Here is a 25543-nt window from a genome sequence, read left to right as displayed (position 1 = left end):
TAAACATGTAGACTATTGAAAAGAGTCGTTTTGATATTATCCTGGATACTAAATAGGAAAGGGAAAAATAAAAATACGATGATTGAATGTTTCACAACATTTATTAAAATTTTCAAATGTAATTTAAAGACATGTAATGCTGATATAAAAAATACTATGAAACAAAAACAGGTCTCAAGTAATTGCAGTCTATTCAATTACAATATTATTATTACCAATAATCCACTAATAATATTGGTGTCAATAACATACAGAGTGACAAAAATGTATTTTTAATCATAACTACAAAGTGTTTGTTTAAAAGAAACTGTGACATAGGCAACAAATGTTTTAATTTTGTTTTTTTTTGCAATCAATCAAGGTATTCATTGAGCAAGGCTCAACTTGAAATATGAATAACGATACTGAGTGCTACAGTTTATACCAGTTGTTCATCCTGTCGACTCTACGAATTCAATGTAAGTTGAGAAAGACAGAAAATGGTACCAAACTTTAAATTCAACTCATTATATGGTGGAGGAGCCCCCCTAGCATTTTCAAATCCTAAGTTTAAAAGGAATACACCAATCAGAAGTTGGTAGTGCTGGTAAAACTACTTGATGACGGAAGCATATCTTTTCCAACGGCGTTTTTCGACCATGTCTACCAAACTGGAGAACTTCCAAAAATCGATCTTCATCGACTTAACCATAAACAACAAAGCTAAAGGTTTCAATGACTTCCGTTGAACTAGCCTAATGAGTCACATTTTAAAATTACTCTTAAACATACTCCTCTATATAATTTATGCCAAATTTGGATAATATGGTTTTAGTAGTGGACTAGACACGCGCGAAGACCTTTTCTGCATAAGGGCATTAACTTTTATTTATATTTGGCGAGGTTTTATAAGGCAAGGCAGAGAGAGAATTATAAACAATGTAAGTTACGCAAATGATACTACGAACATAGCAGGAAACATGGAAGACTTGAAAATACTGCTGCACTGAGTGCATGTGGCTGGTCGAAGATGGGGTGTCAATATGAACATAAAAAAACGAAATGGATGACTGCGAGTAGAATAAACATAGAACCAATTCAGATTACAATTAACAACATTGAACTGACATCAAATATTTAGGTAGCTGGTTGCACAATGAGATAACGTACGATGAAGGGATAACAGCAAAGATTGAAATGGCACATTAAGCAAATTCTCACTAATAGAAACCTCACAGTTCAGAAGCGGTTAAGAACATTCTGCTGTTATGTATGCAGCATTTTTTAATGAATGGAATAGATTCGAGATGTAGTGTTATCGAGGAATCCTCAAGATTCCGTGGATCGCACATACCAGCAATGAAGAGGTACGCAGAGAGCTGAATAAGTATCGAGAACTTCTAAACACCGTAAATAAAACAAGTAAGGTCAGTTATTTTGGGTATATGATATAAGGTACTTAATATACCTCGCCGGATCATTCAGGAAAAGGATGAGGGATAGGTTGCAAAACTATTAGAAATTGGACTGCATTGAGAGTTAAACAATTATTTTGAGTGAATGACAGATGGAGACCAATTCAACCAAATTGTCATAGAGATAGTCCACGCTTGAAGACAGGCACGGTACCGAAAGAAGAAGAAAGTAATCTTCAAGCGTTTAAAGTGTATATTGTCCATAATTTCGAACATTATCTATGGAATGCGAGTTTAACATTAGTAACATGCCTGTTACATTTTTACCAAATATCTTTTCCATTTCGTTTAATATTGTGGCCCGTTAATTTAGAACTAAAAGAAATTGATTTGTCAATACCCCACTTAGACATTGTAAGTTGTTTGGAGAGTCGTTTAGGATTTTCTGCCATTTTGCACATATTTTTAGAAAAAAATTTTTACAAGATTCTACATCCCATTGTTTTATTTCCAAAATATATATTATCCTCCTAAAGAAGAATACACCCTACATAAATTTGGATCTATATAGCTGGCGAAGTTTCATTTTGAAATGATTTTCTTCACAGAAGTAACATAATCAATTTATTCAGATCTTACTGTGGAGAACTTATCCTTATAATGTTAGTAAATCATGTTTATTTCGTATAACTTTATTTGCGTTCGTTTGAAAACAATCTTGTTAGCAAAGTTTCTCTGTTTTAGTTTTTGTAATCAGTTTCATCTCGGAATGTACCAGATTTCTGCCTAGTTATGTATTAAAAACGTGAATCAGGAGAAAAATATTTATATATATAGCGGGGGTCCTACAACTACCTTTGTCGCATCCCGCATTTCGTACGCCACACTTTTCAATATATTCTTTCGTTTCCTTGGATAGCTGTGTTTCGTGGATCGCTTCTTTAGGTGTAGAAAAACGTTGATCTCGCAATTTATTTTTGATCTTCGGGAATAAGAAGAAATCATTGGGTACCAAACAAGGGCTGTACGGTGGATGACCTATCAATTTGATGTTTTGACTACTAAAACGTTTTTGTTTGAACTGATGTGTGAGAGCTCGCATTGTTGTGATGGAGTATGATGCGATTGGTTTCTTTGATTTTTTCAAACACTTCTGGCAAACAAATACTGGTGCAATACTCAAAATTGACTGTTCTACGTTGCTCTAATGGAACGATATGGCGACCATTTGCTTCGAAACGCTTCGTACGTGAACAATTTTGTTGGATTTAGCTCGTCTTGGAAGACCCACACAGTTGGTTGTCACGATCTTATCGACGTCTTTTGAAGCTTCGCTTTGATATTTGTCTAGAATTTCTTTGTTTCAATCGACACGAACTTTACGTGAGCGATGGTCAAATTATGCAGTATCCAACACGAACAAATCTTTTTTATAGTTAAGCTTCCAGGAAGCTTAGCTAAAGGAACTAATGTCCAAATATGCCTCAATATTACGGTATGTCATGGATTTGTCTTCTCTGAGTAATCTTAATATGTTTTACAGCATTTTTTTTAAGGTTTATAGAAAGATTTAATTTTCATATTTATTTTAGTCTTTAAAACCCTTGCAACCCTACTGCCAAAATTAAATCAATCTCATGCACATCATCGATATTTTCTGTCACAGCAACCCAATTTGGAACAACAAAATTGGTCCTATAGCGAAGTGCGACCCCGTTGGAATTTGGAAAACCAGCGAAGCACGGTGGTTCGAGATGGTGCTTCATCACTAAAAGTCGAAGAGAGTTGATTAGCACACTGTTGGTTTAATCCACGTCGAAAGTCATAGAAAATCATCGCGCGATTTAATTCCATTTTTTTTACCAAGATGAAGATTTCAAGAATCTGTAAACAACTCAAATAGTACTCTACGTTTGAGTAAGTTCTCCATTAAAAATATCAAACTTTGTGATGGCGATGACATATTGACATCAGTGTTGCCATATCTCATAAATTAAGTAGAAATCTTTAGTTGATACAAAAACACTTTTAACCAAGTTTAATCAAGAAAATACATGAAATTATATTTGTGATTTGATATTGTCAGCTAGGTGCAAAGCTAAACTAATACGGAAAGGCACGCTGATGTAAGTGAAAGTTTAATCTAAAAATATATTTAAAACATGTTATAGAAATTATTTGACACACTCGTTAATATCAGAAACCGTATTGTTGAGAAAATGATACATACATTTCATATTTTAGTTATACAAGTTTAAAGATCTTTTCGCTATAACAACGAGACTCATTTTTAAAGTCAATGTCATAAGCTCTGGTAATCAATTTTCAAGCTACTAGATTTTTTCAAATGATATGTACGATTTGAACGAGTTAATTTTGAGAAACAAAGTAGATGAATTTAATAAAAAAATGATATAAATAAATTCAAAATTAAAACGATTAGACCTATCTTGGAATTCAAGAAGTTTCTGCAATCTAAGAAGATTAATAAAAAATTCCATAGACAAATATTAAAAGCATAGAATTGTGATGAGTCCCTCACCAACAAACTGTGAAAAGTATATTGTCTATATCAGGAGGAAAACAGGGAGTTAACGCCCGAAAAGATGGATACAGTTTTAATTGAAAGATATATAATTGTAATCGATCAGGCTGCTTATGATTTTGTATTTTATATAAACTGAATAATAATCAGCATATAGGAAAAATTTTAATAAATTGGATATACTATTATTCTGAATTCTGAAAATAAGATATTAGTTTAAAAAAATTGAAAACTTGAAAATGTACATATATTTGGCTTGTATCAATTTCAGAACAATATGGGTACCAGAAATAAGCTACCTATTGTAACAAAAAAATAACAATTACATCAACAATAGAAAAATATTAAAGTCTATAAATAAAAACAAATTTAACGTTACACAATGTCAACAGATAATTAATTCAATGTTTATATTGAAATTTACATGTACATACATTGATAACTAAACAATAATTTGTCAAAAAACATTCAATCACAAATATCAAACAGAGAAACAGTTTCCTGAATACTACTAATTAAAAAGAGTAATCTCTGAATTAAACAGCGGCGAAGTCGTACGTAAGTTGATACCTTATAATGGAGAGTCACAATAAGATGAAACCGCTCGGTATATGACTCTTTTTAATTGTAGACAAAAGAAGACAATTTCCGGATAAACTAATTCAATAATCTTATGCTGAGGAGGCAAAAGAAGATGAAAGCGATCAGTAACTGATACTTTTCTCCTTTTAATTGCAAACAGAAGGGTACAATTACCTAGGAAACTGATTTTATAATAATTTTTGAATTGAAACGCTCTGCGATCATATTGCTTTTTGTTTAGCTTAAATCTTACTGAAAGAGAAAGTTGGAAATTTACAATGAGGAGTCAGAAGAAGTCTGAAACGATCGGTTATTGATGTAATTCTCTTTTTAATTGCAAACAAAAGCTCAAAGTTGAAACGCCCTGCAATCTTATTGCCTTTGGTTTAGGTGGAGTGTAGCTGAACGAGAAAGTTGAAGACGGAAACGATCGATATCTGATTTCTGAGGTGTTGAGGAGGCACAAGACGATGAAACGGATCGGTAATTGATGCATTTCTCTTTTCAATCGAAGATACAGATAGTTATTTTCGTGAGAAACTGATTTAGTGGTCATGTTTCAATTAGCACTCATATTGTTATTTTTTCGGTCTACGACACAGCTTATTTCTTATGCTGAGGAGGCACAAAAAGATGAAAGCGATCAGTTTTTGATGTTTTTTTTTCCTTTTAATTGAAAACAAGAGGGATCAGGGAAACTAATTTAATAGTCATCTTTGAATTCAAAAGCTTTAAAGTTTAGTTTAGTGTTCCTGGACAAAAAAGATTATATCTTGTACTGAGGAATCATGAGGCGACGAAAACGATCGGTAACTGATGCATTTCTTCTTTTAATTCTAAAAAATATTGATAGGAAAACGACTTTAAAATGTGGAAATTTTAAGCTACAAATATTCAAATATCGGTGATTCATAATAACTTAACAAGAGACTAGCTAAAAATCTAATTTTGTTAAGAAAAAACTTGAATTTTGTATAGTTATAATTTTGAAAATAGATTGTTGTTTATTATTTTGTGAATTGTTTCTTATTATGAATGTATTCAGAAAATTTTTCTTACTCTTTTATAACTGTGACTGAATGTTTCTGATAGTAACAAATGAAACTATTACTATTACTTTATATATAAAAAATGTACAAATTAATTTAAATCATTTAACAAACAAAAGAAACTTATTTATAAATTTTCTGTCCTAAATTGTTTACGCTACAATAAAAAACCGAGTTATTTTTTATAAAACAAAAAAGGAACACTCATTAACATGACATATTTTTATCTCCGCCACAACTACAAAATACAAAAATTGTAAGTACTCTTCTAATATATTTTTCATCTTGATATATTTTTCAGTTTTCATCAATTACATTCCATCTGGTTTTGGTTTGTTCGTGTCGTAAGCTCTTATAATAGCCGACTGGGAGACTGCTCCTCCTTCTTCTTGAGAAAAAGCGAAGCCGTCTGTCAAATATAAAATTGGTATTAACATAAATTGACAAAATCATTAAATAAATGGTTGTAGAGATTTTTACACTGGGATAAATTACTCATCAAATAGTTCTTAAGACGGTTATCATCCAAATTTGACATTAATTCTGGTAGATTTTAGGGTAATTGAAAAAAAAACAAGTACATTTCTAAATTGATCTAATCACACACTTTATTTATATATCTGTTCTTGTTTTAAAAATTTCCTTTTCTTCAGTACCACAGCAAGCAAATACCAGTAACCCATTTTTTGGTCAAGTTTTATTATGCCTTTAATTATCAGTATCAAATAAAATTGACCATTGATGGGGTATTCTGTTCTAGAAGCTTAAATTTTAGGAATTTTTGTAATTAAAGTTAAAAAAAATGGAAAACATTTTTAATATCCAGTTTTTTGATATGATATTCATTGATTGTTTAAGATGCACCCTGGTTGACATGATTCCAGCCCTTGTAGTGATCCGGAAATAAATAAATTTGAAAAATTTTTAATCTGTGCTACCGTATTGACATTAGCCAAAAAAAATCACAAATGGCGTCAGCAAGAAATATCATTTTTTTATCCATTTTTCACTTTTACGAATTTTTTAAAAATACTCGCAAATTGATATTTTTGAAAACCAAGGCAGACGTGATAGAGATATATAAAAAAGATATCCATCAAATTTCAAAGAAATCGGCAGGATAAAACTTAAGATATTATGTCATCCACTTCAAAAAAATGCATTTAAAGTTTTGTAAATGCTTTGAAAATATGTGAAAAAATCGATTTTTAAAAGTTTCTAGACCAGAATACACCCTTCAAGGTGTAATTAAATCATTAACAACATTGCAAAATCATTTGAAAAAAAATTAAAATACGATTTTTCCACATTTGTATACCGTTTATACGAAATTTTTTTTTCAAATTTATACCTCACTTTTTTTTATTCTGATGAGTAAGTAATAAGACTTTTTTTTATTTCAACGTTTGTGGTAAGTTTACTCTATTCGCACCAAATGATCCAAGAACTAAAAAGGTCGCATGTGCAAGTCGAAAATGGAAACGATGCTCATCTACGTCTTGCGACATCTGTAGCTTGATCCATAATCAGTATCTTGAAGTAATCGATAGACTTCGGACGAAAAAGGTGCGTCAACATGGTGCATGCAGACAATTCATCATGTGCTACATCATGACAATGCATCCTACCACTGCGCATTAAATGTAATGCAATTTTTAGCGTCCAATGGTACCACAACCAGACTATTCGTCGGATCTATAGCCAGACAACTTCTTTTTATTTTCCAAAATTAAAAACGTCGTAAAATAAACAAACTTAGAGTTGTTAAGAACATTCATATATCCGTAAAAAGAATATCCTCTGAGATTGCAGTCAAATACTTCCAAAATTGCTACCGCCCCTGGAAAAGTCGTTGAGAGGGATCATGTTTCCACCTAATAAATTTATAATAAATAATTTTGACAGTATTAGTCTCATTACTCAATCGTCAGAGTTCTTAAATAAAATGAACAATATAGTGCACCGTTTTTTTGGTTCATATCTTTACCAATAGTATGCCTTAATGTAAAAAAAAACGTGAAATAATTGTACTGTACTTGGCCCAATAATATATTTTAATAGTTCCGTCAAATCCTGCAATTGCATCTTTGAAAATAAATTTCTCTCAAATATATTGTTGGCTACCTGTTTTAAATTAAAAATGTCGGAATTTTACTTCAATAGAATATTCAATTATTAAATCAATTTGTTAGTAAACCATTCCTCCCACACTATTATTCACTTTCCATAAAAAAACTACACAAATGGTTACAAGAAGCAGACAGACAAAAAACTTATTCTATAAAAATTCATCTATAAGCAATATGCTTCCTATTCTTGTTAGTATATTACATAATTATTACAACGAATTTAATTATCAATCCAATAAATTTTTAAAACGGAAATTTGAATCTAATACAAATGATAAAATATATGAAAAGTAATTGATTTGTTAAAAGAGGAATTGAATTTAAAATTTATGTAATCTTTTTACATCTATTTGGGTCATTAAAACTGAAATTGAGAATTTCTCCATTGAAATCTAATTTGAAAAATGGTTATGTTTGTAAAAGTTGCTAGCCTATCTCTCTATGAAGCAAGATGGATAAAAATATATCTTATCATGCTTCTTTGAAGCCACTACATCACAAGTGTCTCTTATTAAGAAAAAAAATCATATTTCGCCAAAGTTCTGAGAGTTTTAATCATCATAACCTCCTAATAGAATGTGCAATGAGCAACCTGAGTGATTTTAGTGCCACGGTTAGTTTATAGAAAGGTTATGATAACTAGATAACCTATTGAATCATGTTTTTGGTATTTATTCATTTCCTCACAAAAAATAAATATTAGTTTACCTACAAATTAACACAAAATTGTTTTGTTCTAATATAAAAATCAAGTATTAATTGATATTATAAAACTAGTAACCAACACCTACATAAACATGATGAATCACCAAATTGGCTTACTCCTAATTACACAATTGAAGTTTTGGTAATTATCTAGATTAGGTTACACTCCTCCGATTTCGTTGAAATTTTAGTATGTTATAGAGAAAATTATGCTGAAAAATTGTAGGGCGCGGAAATCATCCCTTCACATAGTTTTTCAACTTTGAAGTTCCAGAAAAATAATTTATATATCATAGTTTAGCTTCGGATGTCTAACCTAACCTAACCACGAATTCTAACTAAGATAATTTAAAGAATACCAATCAATAAATAGCAATACACAAAAATTCATAGAATTTTGTCTTTTTTACGGTCAAACACGAATAAAAAAAACAAATATTGATAGATTCACTAACGATAGTTGTATGTAAACAAACTAGACTAAATTATCTGCAAATTTTAAGATACATGATGTCACCATTACTTCAAAGTTGAAAAACCATGTGAAGGGATGATTTCCGCGCCCTACATACCAACATCAAAATTTTCAGCATAATTTCCTCTATAACATACTAAAATTTTAACGAAATCGGAGGGGTGTAACCTAATCTAGATAATTACCGCAGTTGTTTTAATTATAACAAATTTTTATTAACAATCAGAATATTTTTTATATTCTCTGGGTTAATTTGCTTGCGAATGTTAGATAATATAACATCTATAATGTCTTGGTGAGGCTTATATCCAGTGATGCAACCTCTTATACCTCATATTAGGTCTATTGGTCAACTTTTTTTCAGTCTTTTCGCGTTTCGTGGCGTTAAACAACTCCTCTAGTAGTAGATTTGGGTGGGTATCTATAGTTTTCTGGTATTTGATGATCCTATTTTGGATAACTTCTTGTACAGTGGGCACTCCCTAGTTCACGTGAATGGTGTGATTTGTTACATACCATGGAGCATCACTAGTTTAGTTGAAAGAGTATCTAGATTAGGATCTCTGAATAATATTTTTAATAGATTTGGAAGCGCAACATCACAGCTCCATTCCATATGTCCATATAGGCTTGATGACAAATTTGTAGGTAAGGATTTTGTTTTCAAGTGAGCCTTTGTATTTTTTTCCTATCAACCAATGTAGTTCTCTTGCTGTAATATCAAGTTGTTTTCTTTTTTTTTATGATATGTTGTTTCCAGTTGAGTTTTTTGTCTAGGTGGATTCCTAAGTATTTAGCATTATCTCTTGTGGTATTTCCGTATTGCTTAACTTAACGTAGCGTGAATGTTACATTTATTGATTTGGTCTCATTAACTTTAATCCTCCATTTTTGTAGCCACTCCTGTAATTGGTCAAGATGAATCTCTGGACATTTTTAACTGCTGTTTTTGGTTCTTGATCAGTAGGCAGTCAGTCTGATGTATAAAGTATGTAGAATAGCGGGCCTAGTACGCTTCCCTGTAGCACCCTTGCTGCTATAGTAAAATTTTCGGACTTTTCCTCATCAATTTTTGTTTGGAAGGTTCTGTTGGTTAAGTAAGATTTTAGAAATGGGTAGTAGTTTGGAGAAATTTTTTATAGCAGCCCTTGATGCCACACTCTGTCAAATGCCTGTCCGACATCAAGGAAAACAACGGAGCAGTATTCTTTGTTTTCCAGTCAGTGGATTTGTTGTACTGTCGAAAGCTTTTGTCGGAATCCAAATTGATGGCAGGGGATCCAATCCTGTGTCTTCAGTTATTCTATGTAGGAGTAATTTTTTAAAGAGTTGGGACATTGTAGGTAGAAGGCTTATTGAACGGTAAGATGACACGTTGGTTGGTTCTTTGCCTGGTTTACCAATCAATATCATTTGTGCAACTTTATATGATTTTGGCCAGTATCCGAGTCTCAGAATTGCATTGTAAATGTATGTTCGTGTGACTACCCCTTTTTGTGGAAATTCTTTCAGCATTTTGGCGGTTATTAGGTCGGAGCCCAGTGCTTTTTTCGGGTTTAGTAATTTTATTTCATTTTGTACTTCTTCTGGAGTCAATGCTTTTATGGGGCGGGATATAAATTGTACATTCGAGGAGTTGCACTTCAAAATGTCCCTTTTCCATTGAAAATAGAAAATCATAATAATGTCACCGTAATCTAGAAATTTCAATAATATTTTTGAAACTATACACATTTTAATTTCGAGACACTTGTGAACCTGATACATATATTTTATCATTTTAGCAATTGATTTCAAACATCATAACAGTTCAGTTAACGAGAAACTGTTTATCATTAATTATATTATGTACAACAAATAGTGACGAAACTCACGTGACAGCTCCACATCCTGCTCTATCCTCGGAGCAGTACTTCTTCTGGTGAAGACGTTCCTCAGCAAACGGGCAGTTTCAGATAGTCTGTAACCATTTTTTTCATACTCTAGCGCTATCTAGCTCACATAAGCCTTATTTTCTCTCGCCATAACGGACGATTTTTATTTTATTATAGATAAATCGTATTAATATAAGCGCATGCGTACAAAGCAGTATACTGTGGAGGTGAATCAAGCTGGAAATATCGTTAGGTAATAATGGCGACGTATTGTTACTGTTAAAATTCTCATATTTCGATTGTAAGTCAGTTTTCGTACTTAATTCGATCAACTCTCGTCACTATTATATTATTTTATTTTTAAATGCGTCACCTGTAAAATGATATATTAAGTGAAATGAAAAAGGAAAAAACCCACAGCAAAAAAAATATACGTGACGCTGACTTATTTTATCTGTAAGTCATTCAATTCAATTTGGAATAAACAATGGAAAAGTGACTGAAGATTCTGCAGTTTGTATTCAGATCTGCAATTTGAAAGTGAAGTCCCATAAAATTTTCAAAAATGATTTCAATAACTTATCCTAGTGAAGTGAAAAAAGACATTGAAAAAAAAGTTAAATACATGGAAAATAAGTAAATGTAACAACGTATATGGAACTAAATAGTTTGCAACAATATAATCGCCATATTACGATAGTTAGTGACTCAGTGTGCGAACAAAAAAATACCCATCATGCCAGTAAAATATACTTACATATTGCAAATTGTTCCAACGCATGCAATGGTCTTGCAAAACAAACAAATTCATTACATTACACAAACTTATAAAAATTTATATACCGATGAATGTTATTAGATGGGAGTTTTGCATGAAATATATTAACTTATAATTTGTTTTTTTATAAAATAGAGGAAAACATATATTTTTCGGAATGCAGATAGTGGAATATTTTGCACCGTTAGATTGTTGGACACAATCCACTCGAATAGTACATAAAAAATAAATTAAGTGTCATCGTACAAGTGAAACGAAGGGATGAAAACTTATCGATTCCAATTTTTATTTTATATGAATATTATAATAACTACACACATAAAATTCTGATTTTTTAAATGAAAAACTCAATCCCTTAATTCATGACAATGGTTCTGCAGTAATGTTTTGTAAATAATTTGTGATGCTCTTTTAATAAGTACATTAAGTAGTTTTCAAAATTATAGGCAATTTAATTCAGTCTTCCCTATTATCTTGGATTTGGAATGGAATGATAGACCAAAAATGAATGATAGACGAAAAAAAAAAACGACTCAAGCGACACCTCTCCAATCGCAAGTAACTGACCAAAAAACTAAAGACGAAATTGTATTTAGTAAAATCTCGTTCTCACAGTCCGACAATATGATCAATATATTGTCAATAGTGATAATTGGGGGTAAATGAACTTCATAAAAGGTTATTTACCTGACCCTAATATCCGAAAGAGATGACCGATACATTCTCAGCACATCCCTGGAAAATTGAGTCCTCGCTGGTGTTAGAGTCCAACAAGAGCTCAGAGAAACGCGAGGAGTGGCTGGATAGTCATTAGAAGGCTTAAGACAGCTAACTTTGAGCCAATAATCCAGATAAGTGCCCCAAATTATTCTCAGCCCACCAAACAACCCGTCTAGGATTTGCCAGAAAACACGTTAATTGAATTGACAAACAATGGGATTCCGATCTCTTCTCAGACGAAAGCAGAGTGTGTCTGCATGGTAGTGATAGAAGAGGACGAGTCTACCGAAGACCTGGAGAAATATTCGCTCAGTGTTTCGGTCATTTCAATGGAAGCAGAAACCGAGTTGGTTTTTATTGAAACTGGCGATGAAGCGGGGGATTATTCGGCGAATCGATACATAGAAGACATTTTGATGAATCACGTCGTTTCCTATGTCAGTCTCCTGATGCAGGACAATGTCCATCCATATACTACAGAATAAGTTTGCTATTCTAATTACTCTGAGCAGTGATGAAATTGTAGAATCTCTAATTAAGTTTCTCATATTGTCTTTGTTTTTAATGGGATTTGAATATAACCAAAAAATCCCAAGGGATTATTAACTGGAGCTAAACGAGCCATTAGAAATAATTCACTGAAGATGCTGCACAGCAGCTGTTATTAAGATCTTCTTAAGAAAGCCAACGTGACCTTAGACAAAATGTTTATTTCAAAGGTTTAGAGATATATACAGGGAGGAAATTGATATGGAAAATGGTTAGCACATTAGCTAGTGATTATCAGTGTAATCTTATTTGTTAGTTGAATTAGAATGATAGACCAATAATATATGTTAGACAGTTTCATCAAGTATTTGATGACTCTACTAGTTTTCATTGAGCATTTTTTTAAATGAGTTATTTCATTCTAAAATATAGTACTTTTTTTAACAGATGCAAAATTTCAATATCTGCATTTTTTAAAAAATAATCGCTATTAAATCACCAAATTGTTTATTATAGCATGCTCCAGACATTGCAAGTTCAATATTTGATCATCTTATAAAAATAATTCCATTCTCATTTCATTTTAAATTGGTTTCTTATAATCAATTAAGGAAGTGTATTGAACAAACACAACTGAATGAATTCTATTTCCCTCCAAAACAAATATACAAATTACAAAGTTCTATATACTAAAAGACTTTTGTATGATAGAATGAAAATACCACAATCTAAGTAAAGTTTAACTAAACATTATTATTGATTTTTTGGAATATTTCGCCTCAAGAAACAATCTAGAATGGTACAAGGAAATATCCATCCTAAAGGAAACATCACAAATCAACACACTCTTTTACAACTATAGTTTTCGAATTTGTATACTTGTTCAGATTGACAAAATTTATCTTAATAATATATCAGATTTTTTATAAAACCACTCTCGAAGTGAGAAGACAACAAATATTATGAAAATAGTCTGTTTCAAAATTATTTTATGGAGTTATCATCGTCCACATTTGTTTCAAGTTGTAATTAGTGTTTCTACGTGTTTATCTATGATTATCTATGGGTCTTTTCGAAGCTGGATGACTACAATTGTACCATAATTAAAGTTCAGTATATAAGGATGTGAGACATGGTCGCTTAAAGCTGACATCATCAATAAAAAAGAATCGTTCGATGTATGGTGTTATCGGAGAATTGTCAAGATCCCTTGGACTCCACATATCAGTAATGAAGAGCAAAATATGGATCGAGAACTCCTGAACATCATAAAAAAATGGTCGTTATTTCGAACATGCGAGTTACCAAATATCATATCCCTCGCGTACTCATTCAGGGAAAGGTTAAGACCAGAAATATTAGAAATTGGACTGCATTGAGAGTAGAACAACTATTCCAAATGATGACAGATAGAGATCAATTCAACCAAATTATGATAGAGATAGCCCACGCTTGAAGACAGACACGCAACCGAAAGAAGAAGAAAATGCATTCTAAATAGACTTTCCTTTATTCGAGAGTTGCAGTATTCAAATGCTTTTTCAGCCATCATTATTGTGAGTTACAAAGAAATAATAAAATAGAAAGATACCAGCCTAATACTTTTTCAGATTCTTTTTAGCAAAAGATTTATTTGGAATTTGTTGTCTTTAATGTCTGACACATCTCTAGAATCAAATGATAAATCATATGCAACTAAAACCACAAATGATGTACAATAATAAACACTAATTTATGACGGGCAGTCGAAGTCATTAAAAAAGTCATGAACAATGATTATAATCAAATTTTTAGAGCAATATCCATTTCTTTGGTACGATAACTTGAAATATATTTACGTCTAAATTCCTTGTATCAAATTTAAAATACTTAAACTTGGAAATTTTGTCATTCTGTTTAGTAGAGAATTCATCAGAAATATATACTCGATCTATTGTGCATGATTTTGTGCGTATCACTTTGTAAATCTTTTGGTTGAATTCTATATTTTTTCTTAAAATTAATATCACATCATCAATTCAGTGAAATCACACGTGAATTTACAACTAAAAACACTCTAAATGTGACAATTTCTTGATTTGTTCAAATGTTCGAATAATAAATACACTTGTGACGAAAAAAAATTACTCAGGTGATACCCCTGCATTCGCAAGTCACTGACAAAAAAATCGAAGATAAAATTGTATTTAGTAAAATCTCGCTCTCACAGTTCTACAATATGATCGCTAACCACCCTTTTTATGCTTGTTATCAATAGTGATATTTAGGGTTACGTGACCCATAGGTTATATACTTGACCACCACTATCAGTTAGCTATTAAACGTCAACCATTAACAGCAAACAAGAATTCGACCTGAAAATGGACACAACAAGTAATAAAGATGCTCAAGCGGTCACTCGCTGGTGTTAAAGTACAACAAGAGCTCAGAAAAACGCAAGGAGTGGCTGTACAGTCAGTAGAAGACTTAAGACACCTAACCTTGAGCCAAAAAGGCCCGCTACTTTCGCCAAATTATTCCCAGCCCACCAAGCAACCCGTCTAGGATTTTCCAGAGAACGATATTGAACTGACGAACAATAGGATTCCGATCTCACACAGAGTGTGCCTGCATGGTAGCGATAGAAGAGGACGAGTCTACAGAAGACCTGGAGAAACATTCGCGCAGCGTTTCGGGTATTTCAATGGAAGCAAAAACCGAATTGGTTTTTATGGAAACTTGTGATTAAGCGGGGGGATTGACGTGTAACCGATACAAGGAATCACGTCGATTCTTATGCCAATTTCATCGGCGAATATTCATCCTGATGCAGAACAATGCCCATTCAAATACTACGGTATTTACAGGATGTGACTTGAATCCCATCGAGCATTTATGGGATGAACTTAGCGAGACAAGTTCTGGCTTTAAATCCTGCACCATCCACGAAATAGGATCTCTAAATGACGCTCATTGGAGAATGGAATAGTACGAACAAGAACGAGTAAAGAAACTTGTTCGATCCATAAAAAAGCGATTAAAAGCTTTTATTAGTGCCAACAAATATCGAAAGATTAATTTATGCTTGTTTTTTATGACTCTTTCCCATTGTTTAAGATTCCTTTTCAGTTAATTTTTTTTTATTTCCCAAAAAATAACTCAATAACAACATGGACCACTCATAAAGCTAAGACTATGTAAAATATGCCATTCGGCTTGCATTTTGAATATTCCTTTATTCACGTTTTGTGGTACAGTAGTCACTTCGGATTTCTTTATTCTAACATTTCAGTTTTTGAAGAAATTGATTTGATATCGACCTCCCACTCAATTTGTGAAATTCATTTAAGCGTCGAAATTGATTCGAGTTATTACTCTTTCTATCTACACCTTCAAATCAAAGTAAATTTTATTAAATTTGTGGTGATTTTATTCTTTATATGCGCTGGTAAGTTTTTCCTCATTTTTATCATTGTGCTCAAAAAAATTTGGGTTCTAAAAGAAGCACAAACTGAACATTTAATCACGTAGCTTTAATCTCAATTCTGTTCGGGGTAGGAACAACAATTTTCCAATTAGATAAGTGACTAGAAATTGGATTAGACGGGAAAATATGTTTTTACAAAATATTATTGTCAATCTCAAATGTAGGGTACGAATCAGCATTATGTGAGATCTTTTTTACCATAAAAGTATACCAAGTATCTCACAAAAATAATAGAAAGTTCGGAGAAAGAACGGGATAAAAAAGGATGGGACATGAGTCTCTGGTACAGTGATGGAGAAAGAAAGGTTCACGTTGGCAGGATCGCATAACCTGAAGTAGTAATTCTTGCTGGGGGTGAGAGGGATGGCGAAGAATAACTACCCGCTTCCATATGTGAACAAAGGAATATTCAAAATATTTGAAGACAAACGTAACGAGTCGAATGGCATGTTACAACTGATGGTTTTAAGATGCTAAAGTTAGCAACATGGAATCTACTGATTTTTTTTTTACTTTTGACCGCGAAAGTGCGACTTAAGTCGATTTTTTTGCTCACAAGTGTGAATTAAAATGATTATTCAATTACATTACTGATAAATTCAATCTGTCTCTTTCAATATTATTTGGTATGATAAATGTTATAGAGAAGAGTTATTCAATGATAGCTCTTCTAAATATCAACGTGAAAACATCAATTTACATGCATCAGCATTCATCTTGACATTGCCTTAATGCAATAATGAACTGTTCATTTTTATATTTATGAAAAATTTTGGAAAATATTGAACTCACAAGAAATGATCACTATATGTTAATGTGGTTTTCTTGTTGTATATTGAGAATAAATCACAACTAAGTATAATTTGAGACTAGATTGTCATATTTGTGTTGATAAATTGTCATGATTTTAATAAAAAGAAATAAAATATAGATATAAGATAAAAGAAGCTAAAGAAGATTATATAATTCGTTTATTTTTTAGTTCAACATTAGTAGATAGTAATTAATTCAAATGAAGAAATTTGTGAGAAATATCACAAAATGAAGAGAATGAGGCCAATTCATTATATTAATTTACTCCAGACGCAATGAACTATAGCTATTTACCCTCTGCAGAATTAAATGACTTGGTTAGATATTTGAACCTATCGGAAGAGGAATATTTAGACTCAAAATCTATGTCGAAATGAAAATAGATCTTCTTTAATCAGTTTTTCACGCTGATTTCAAAAACGCATTACGTTTTGTTATGCCACGTCTGGTTAACTTACAAATCGATACTTTCTATCGTGAGGATAAATTTACCCAAGCAGAAATAAATGATTTGGTTAGAGATTTAAACTTATCGAAAGAGGAATCTGAAGTTGTAGACTCAAAACTGAAATCAAGAAATCGCTCAGCACCAGGTACATTATTTTCAAAGGATCGCTATAGAGAACGAGATATACCACTTTCCTTGACGAAAAAAAATTCAAAAGTGTTCTGTTGTGTTGTGACATTCCTGATCTATTGAAATATTTTGGAATCTCTTACGAAACGTCTGAGTAAAGACTTTTTATTGATTTCTTTCAAAAAAGTTTCCACTTTCAGTTGCTCATACTGTTCACTTGAAGGAAACATATAAAAATGTAAGAGACCTGTTGGACAACATCAAATATGCGGTGCACCTCTGCTAGATCAACAGCTGGATTATACAAAAATACCATGCTTCTTATTTGAATAGGACAGTGGACAAACAAAAAATGAGGCCTAAACGACAAAAATTTGTATCTGGTATGAAAAATATCCTACATGAATCGTTGATTGACCCTAAGAAGTTTTACTGCCACTACTTTATCAAAAGATTGCGCCTGCTTCAAGTATCTTTCCCCGCTTTACCTCAGAAAAAATCAAGGCATAAATTTTCGTTGGTCCATAAATTTTTGGAAAAATAATGAATCAGAAAGAAAAACTTGATCATGGATAAGCTTTAAAAAGATTGTTAGCGGTTTTATGGGCAACAAGAAAGGTCTCGATTACAAAAACCTGGTAGAAATCATGTAACGACATTATAAAAATGCTGGATACAATATGAGCGTGAAAGTGCACTTCACACACTCCCACTTTTCTTGAATATTTCCCTCAGAACCTAGGGGATTACAGCGAAGAGCAAGGTGAAAGGTTTCACCAAGACATAATGGAAAGAAATGGAAAAACGATACCAAGATAGATAGAATTAAAATATGGTACTGACTACTGCTGGAATTTCAAGAGGGATTGCCAAGACACCCTAGAGGTGAGAATTCAAAATACCTTCAAGAGTTTCTTTGTATTAAGCAAAAATTCATCGTTTGTTCACGATTCATTTTGATTCATACATCTCTGTATACATAAAATAATAATGAAAACAAAATTTGTATTGTTGATGTGTGAAAAAACGCCTTTTTCTTCATAAAATACATTTCACATTGAAATTAGATTACGAAATTGTGAAAAATTTAAACGTGATAGGAAAAAGCGGAAAGCAGATATAGACCTAGCAAAAAAACGTTTGAGAAACAGTTATTTTCATTGAATCATTTGTAAAAAAATCTTTTAATGCTTGAGAGTGTAATAGAAGCTTAGAAGTAGTAGAGAGAATCAGAGCGACAAATAGAACTTACTGGAGGTGTGTAAAGTTTCTATGTAGTGAAAAGCTGAGCAGACAAAAAGTTGAAAATTGAGAGAAGGAATTAGATCAGTCATTACATAAATGGAGCCGAAACCAAGTTCCTGTGTCGGCCGCAGAGGATCTGTTTTGAACTTTTTCAGATATTGTATGTAAAAGTAAGATTCTAGCCTCAAATTTTATTAAAACGTGCTTGCATATTATATTTAATTATATACATCGCCACTATCAAAACAATCTAAATATATTGACAATGATACAATTACTAATATTTCCTTTATAGATCTTTCCCATTTGGTCGAGTCGGGATGACTACGTTATATCTTGACCATCTTATACCCGTAACTGTGCTGCCACAAAAAATTGTAACAACTTTTTTAAATATTTTTTGAATATAACCAATTATATACACTTTACCTAGGTTTATAGTTAATAATTTGTAATCCAGAATGACAGCTAAGGGTCGTAGAACTTGTACAAATTTACTAAGTATATTGTTTAGACGAAAAATGACTTGTTTATAGTTTACACCGAACTTTCTTTAATATGCGAAGGCCGTTTTTTCCAACTTCCGATCGCTCCGTGCAGACGCTACGCGGGCAGAAGAAAGCGGGCATGCGCTGTAAGCGACTGCGAAGCTCTCGCACTACACACTCCTCCATTGTTGACATTCAGGCGTCAGTCGGCGTTGTGCTACAGCCACGTAAACATGTGAGCCATTATTGATGCTACCGCCAAGTGTGAATTGCGCAATGTGATTCGTTTTCGACAGGCTGAAGGTCATAGTGCTGTAGAAATCCATCGGAGAATGAGTCATGTATATGGGGAAGACTTCATGAGTGATGGTGTTGTGCGTGATTGGTGTCGAAAGTTTAAAGATAGCCTTAATGATGTACATGATGAAGGGGGCCAAGGACGCAAATCTGTCGTTTCGGTTGACCTGGTTCCACGAGTTGACAGAATGGTTAAAGAAATCCGCAGATTCACCATTACTGCTCTCATCTTTTTCCCGAACTGAAGACGTGGCTTGATGGAAAGCGCTTTCAAACGCATGAGGACCTTCAAACCAACGTCAAGCACTACTTTAATTCATTGGCGGCAACTATCTAACTAAGAAGTTATTGAAAAACTTGTCCACTGATATGACAACAATCTCTTTGGTGATTATGTTGTAAAGTAACCGTAAATGTACCAATCTTTTGGTATTAAATTATTGTTTTACATGAACTTGTCTTTTATTTATAGCCTATCGGAGGTTAAAAAAAAACGGCCCTCGAATTTTCAATGCAGGCTCAGCATACAGTCAATTTTAGGAGCCAATTAAAGGCTAATATAGGTCCGGTTCGACTGACTGCTGGGTAACCGGTTCGGGAAATACAGTTGACCGTAATAGGGCTTGGGGAACAAACATCATTCTTAAAGATGAGAGGTGGTTCATTGTTTGTCCCATATATTTTGTTTGTTGGGATATCTCAGTAGAAAATAATATCCTCCAATTTTGAATAGTCCCAAGTAGAGTGAGAACGGTTTAAAAAATTTGAATTTGTTATGAACAGGAGAAATGTTAAGAGATAAAAGTTGAAAATTACCGGTACCTAATGAATAATTCCCGAAAATATAGATCATACATATCTGAAAAAAGAAATTGAAGAAAAGATAAAGAAGCATCACATAGTATGTGCGAGAAGTATACTCTTTCAAGAGATTTGCACATTTCAACCCACACAATTCTGCATAAAATCCCCCAAAATAAATAATGACGTGTCAGAAGCCTTACTCTACAATGGCGCACCTAGTGGCAAATCCTTTTTACGAGCCTGGATTGTTTGGGGAATGGTTTTAGCTCTCTCTGCATCTAAAGTTCTGTCTCCAAAATATGTTGACTCCTTCTAAAGGAAGTTAATGTGGTGGTTTTTTATTTGTTCTACTTTTCTCTATCTAATCATTTTGCTGAAACGGAAAGAAAATTCGCAAACTAATTCTGGTGACTCAAGGACATGCTCGCAGAATCTGCAATCGTCGTCCTCTGCCGCGTTTATCGTGGTATTTGACGGGACCGTGACTTGTGTTAACCGACCACCAATCTAATGTCGTATAAACCTAGGTAAATTATCATCTTTTTTTTTACAATAACAATTATTTCACAGTGTGTAGGTTGGAATTTTTGGAACAGATGGTGATATTCGAACTGAACACACTGTTTACTACCGTTACACCAACAATCACATACATCGTCTCACGCAGTCTTCTATAACTGTGTATAAGTGTGAACGTATATTTTTTGCGTGCACAAAATCAACACAATATGAAATCTCAACGTAAATAACAACAATTTGCAAGAACAAACATACCAAACCATAAAGTCGATTTAAATATATTTTTAAAAACAGTTTATTGATATGAAGCCTGTAAATGTATGACTGTGAAAATGAAATGCAATCTGCAATCAAGTTGTTCCAATGTCCTATCGAATATCTAAATTTCGTTATCTAATCTCTAGAAATTAACTTTTGAAGAATTCATACAATAGGCCTCATTTTAGAAAATAGTCAACTGAAATTTGGTATCCACACTCTCAATTTTTTGTTATGGTTTCGATCTATACATTCCTTTTAATCCCATGTTATTCTTTGTCCCTTGAAAAGTGATATTTTGAAAATGTTAATGTTCATTCTAGTTCTCCTAGATAGAGATTTTAAGGGAGAATATTTTAATAATTGGTTTGGAAATTATATAGCAGAAGATAAGGTGCTGTATATTTCGACCTAAAACACCGTGAAGAAGCAGCTGCAATAAATACTCTTTTTCTAATGAAATTGAAAATTTTATCAACAAATTGAAGAAGCAGCTGCAATAAATACTCTTTTTAAATGAAATTCAGCCTTCCTGATGGGAGCAGTAGCTAAACAAAATTAAAAAAATAAAAAAGTTGTATAAGAGATTAGACTAACATACTGAACAATTTTGCAATATACTGGTGCGGTTTTTCAACTCTATTGGGCACAATGTGATTGTTCAAGTGATTCAAGTCAACAAAAAAAATTATTTTGACTTAAAAGGCTACATGTATCACTGTTGGTATTATATTATTTCGAAACCTCATACACTGGGCCACAGATAATCAATCTTCATTTTGTTAATCATTTTCAAGACCAATATTCTCAGATCTGAGATGGTGTTTATGAATATCGATGGATTGCTGATTAATGATAAACTTTTTTGAAGAAGAATTTTGGAATGTAACACATAATGGCTTAACGTGTGACGGGATGTGTATTTTCAGCATCTAATAATAATTAAAAAAAAATTATCATTGCGTGAATCAAAAAAACAAAGTATTTCAAGGACTCAGCCTCCTTGATGCGAGAAGTAGCTAAACAAAATTTAAAAAAAGAAATAGAGCGATATACTAAACAATATATTGGTCCTATTTTTTAACTCTAATAAGTCGAGTATTGATTGTATGTTTCAGTTGACTTTAAAAAGAGGCCCATGCATGACTGTAAAGCTTGAAATACGATTTTCTTAAATAAAAAAAATATCGAAAGGTCATTGAAATCACAGGCATCTACAGCATGTTAATAAGTAGCATATTTGCATAATATGTTCCATCTTGATTTCAAGTTTCGTCCGTTCTTGCTTAAAAACAACATCAAACTGCTTTTAGGAGCGAAATGTGCTGGATGTGAGAAATTTAACAATTAAATTGATAAAAGTATGCAAACACTATATTGCCAAACAATTGCGTTTCAGTATTTAGTAACGTTTCAATGAAGATGAAGAAACAATTCACTATATTACTATAACCAAAAAACAGAAAATAGTTTCAAGATCGGTAACATTATAATTATTTATTTAAATTTCCTATTTCTTTTCGTATCACTCTTGTAGTACCTATTAAGCATATCCACAAATGACGATTCTAACCACTAAAAGTTTTTTCAGAAAAAAAAATAGTTAAATGTGATAATTTTCACTTTCAATTATACAACTTGTGTTTAATGTCATCTGGCAGTCATAAATGTGGTAAATATATAATATAAAAAATCATACAATCTTTGATGCAAAATTTAAAAAAAAAATGGAACTTAGGGACCATTTCGCAAAAACGGGACATTTAGGGACCAAAAATGAAAACGGACTTTGAGGACCTCACCAAAAGCCCCGAAAGACTAAATTTAAAATTCTAAACAAAAACCTTGTTAACTCACTTGCAATGTTATTCTTCATCATATTTCCAGAATTTGATTTCTGGTCACTATTTTAAAACAAGTCAAGTCTTCATTCAAATTTTTCCATCGTCAACTTTTTTGTGTCCACTTGGTGACATATATTATACAATATACAATTATACGGTTTGTGACTTAGTCGACTAAATGCATCATAAACATGTCACTGTTTGGTGTACTTTTTCGAAAATGAAGCTGGTCAGGCAACACTTTACACACAATTATTGCATGAGATATTTTCAGGTCGAGTACTCCCTTGTTTCGGTAATCATAATAGGCCTCCTAGATCGAGTAATTCAACACCATTAGATTTCTTTTTATGAGATTATTTGGATTCACAAGTCACGTCAACAGGCCACGACCACGCGTGCGTTAAAGGAGGAGATTCAAAGTTACATCAACGACATTCTACCACGTTTAAGCGAAACGGTCATTTTGGGATACTCGATATTTTAAACTATCCGTAGGGAATAAAAACTGTAGCTCACTTGGTTGGAAGCTTATAATTTTAGTAATGAGCTTTTGCTGTACCTTTATCAATTAAACTGTCGAAAAAATCGTTTCTCATACAACGATTCCAGCCGGGATATTTTGAATAGTTTTCCCCACAACGTTGGTAACATTAACCTAAACAAAAAGCGCCATGCTTTTGACGAGAAACATTTACATTCAAGAACAAACTGAAACTGTAATCACATTTTTGAAAAATACGCATCGAAGATACTTACGAATTTTTCGGCTCTCCCCTATACATCGAAGGATCACTTTTCTTTATATCGTTTTCGCGAACTATGTCCGTTATTGATTTAAACATAGTCCCTTGTACTCTGAAATAAGTAGCAAAATATTAGAAACATATAAGGAATATTTTGATTTCCTTGTTTTTGTTCTAGTAAAAATAAAAATAAATAAAAATTGATTAGCCTTAATAGGAATGTTGTGTGGTACCATCAGAGTATCTCTTTCCATATCCATATAGTGATCCAAAACCAAAGATAAAAAAATTTAGGACGCAGTAATACATTTTTTAACAACGGAGATTTAACAATATAGAATTGGATTAGGTGAAAGGACAAATACTTCAGTAGGATATCGTGGTAAAGGGATTTGTAGCTAAAAAGGTAGGTGGATGTTAATTGTTAAGAAAAGAAACATCGGTAATACTCACATTTTAACTGTAAAATCTGGCAGAGCGGTAATAATTGGCACGATAAAAACACCCAACCAAAAGACAGTCGACGAAAATAGTAGTATATACATTCGACACATTACAGATCCGATTGGTATTGCTGGCCAAAATAAACTACAAAAAAAATTAGTAACACCATAAACATTCAACGACATAGTGTATATGATTAAATTGATTAGATTGGGTCGTTTTGGCTTTCCAGCAGTTCTGCATCTAAACCTACAAATATATAGCATCTCATGAAGTTATTTTTTTAGGAGACTTCTTGTTCTACTTCCCAAGGGGTTAGCACTACTCCTTCGAGGTACCTAAGACTTTTGCTGAAATAATCAGGTTATTCTAGATCATCTGCTGTCTCTAATGCTTCTTCACAGAATCTTCAGTTGTCGTTCTTTGTCATACCTATCGTATTAAGCTATTATTTGACGGTATTTGTCAAAAGAATAGACCAAAAGAATAATTTAATGTCGTTTCTAGATATCTCGAGAAGTTCTTCAGATTTCTCAGCTGATTTAATTATGAACACTTTGGATTGTCTTAGCCCTGGAGTAGTTCTCCAGTAAGACTGAATATTTAACCGTTCACTTCGTTGATTCGACATCTCAGAAGATTCAGGTCGGAGTACTTGGAATAGAAGACGCAGATCTCTGGAAATTAATGCCATCCTACATTCTAGACTTTTTAAATGGAGTGGGATTAATGGATCAGCTGTAAACACTGGTTCTGGTCTAATATATGGAGTCGTTGCCTCTTTTTTGTTCAATTTTATTCGGCTTTTATTCTAACTAAATCTTTTTGAAAAGAACTGGGTCTTTTAATAAGAGTGGTATATCAGCAAATTTCTTTCAAGTAATGAATCGAGAATTCTATAAATTTGTCTTAAAATTTACTCAAATGTTTTACCATACCTGTATACGATGACGAATAAAAACCATAGCATGATCGATCCCCAGATAGCACAATGTGTTAACCAGGTCCATGAATTGGTAACTAAACCAGCTTTTAAACAAACTGTCACCACAACATACTAAAACATAGTATTCATTACATAATTCCTTGAAAAATATATATAATAATCTAAATAATATATACAGGGTATTTCGCATAAGAACCGCGACAGAGTAGGCGTACAGAGAAGCCAAAAAAATATGACGATTGGGGGTAATTCACCTCTATACCAAGTTGCATATCTGAGGAGATAATGGGCCTCACATTAAGTTCCAAAATTTCGTAAAAAATTAATTATTTTGCAACATTTCAAGAATACCAAAT

The 25543-nt window shown here is 32.5% G+C and overlaps 1 protein-coding gene across 11 annotated transcripts in view; it reads right to left on the bottom strand.

The window, feature by feature from the left end:
• Positions 1-82: 82 nt before the first annotated feature.
• The window catches only part of LOC130893488 (probable phospholipid-transporting ATPase IA), a 58817-nt gene continuing 33356 nt past the window's right edge, over positions 83-25543 (bottom strand). For 6 of the 11 annotated variants that reach the window (XM_057799673.1, XM_057799671.1, XM_057799670.1 and 3 more), the window contains 5 exons: positions 25180-25298; positions 24251-24385; positions 23811-23909; positions 10754-10839; positions 83-5979 (listed from right to left, as the gene is read on the bottom strand). In XM_057799673.1, coding sequence (XP_057655656.1) covers positions 5882-5979; positions 10754-10839; positions 23811-23909; positions 24251-24385; positions 25180-25298 — 537 coding nt within the window. In that variant the 3' untranslated portion in view covers positions 83-5881. Of the gene's footprint in view, positions 5980-10753; positions 10840-11510; positions 11543-23810; positions 23910-24250; positions 24386-25179; positions 25299-25543 lie in introns of all 11 variants that reach the window. The other 5 variants (XM_057799676.1, XM_057799674.1, XM_057799677.1 and 2 more) reach the window with 2 other exon arrangements.

The sequence above is a fragment of the Diorhabda carinulata genome, chromosome 4, assembly GCF_026250575.1.
Source record: "Diorhabda carinulata isolate Delta chromosome 4, icDioCari1.1, whole genome shotgun sequence".
Lineage (NCBI taxonomy): Eukaryota > Metazoa > Arthropoda > Insecta > Coleoptera > Chrysomelidae > Diorhabda > Diorhabda carinulata.
This window is presented reverse-complemented; position numbering and strand designations above follow the sequence as displayed.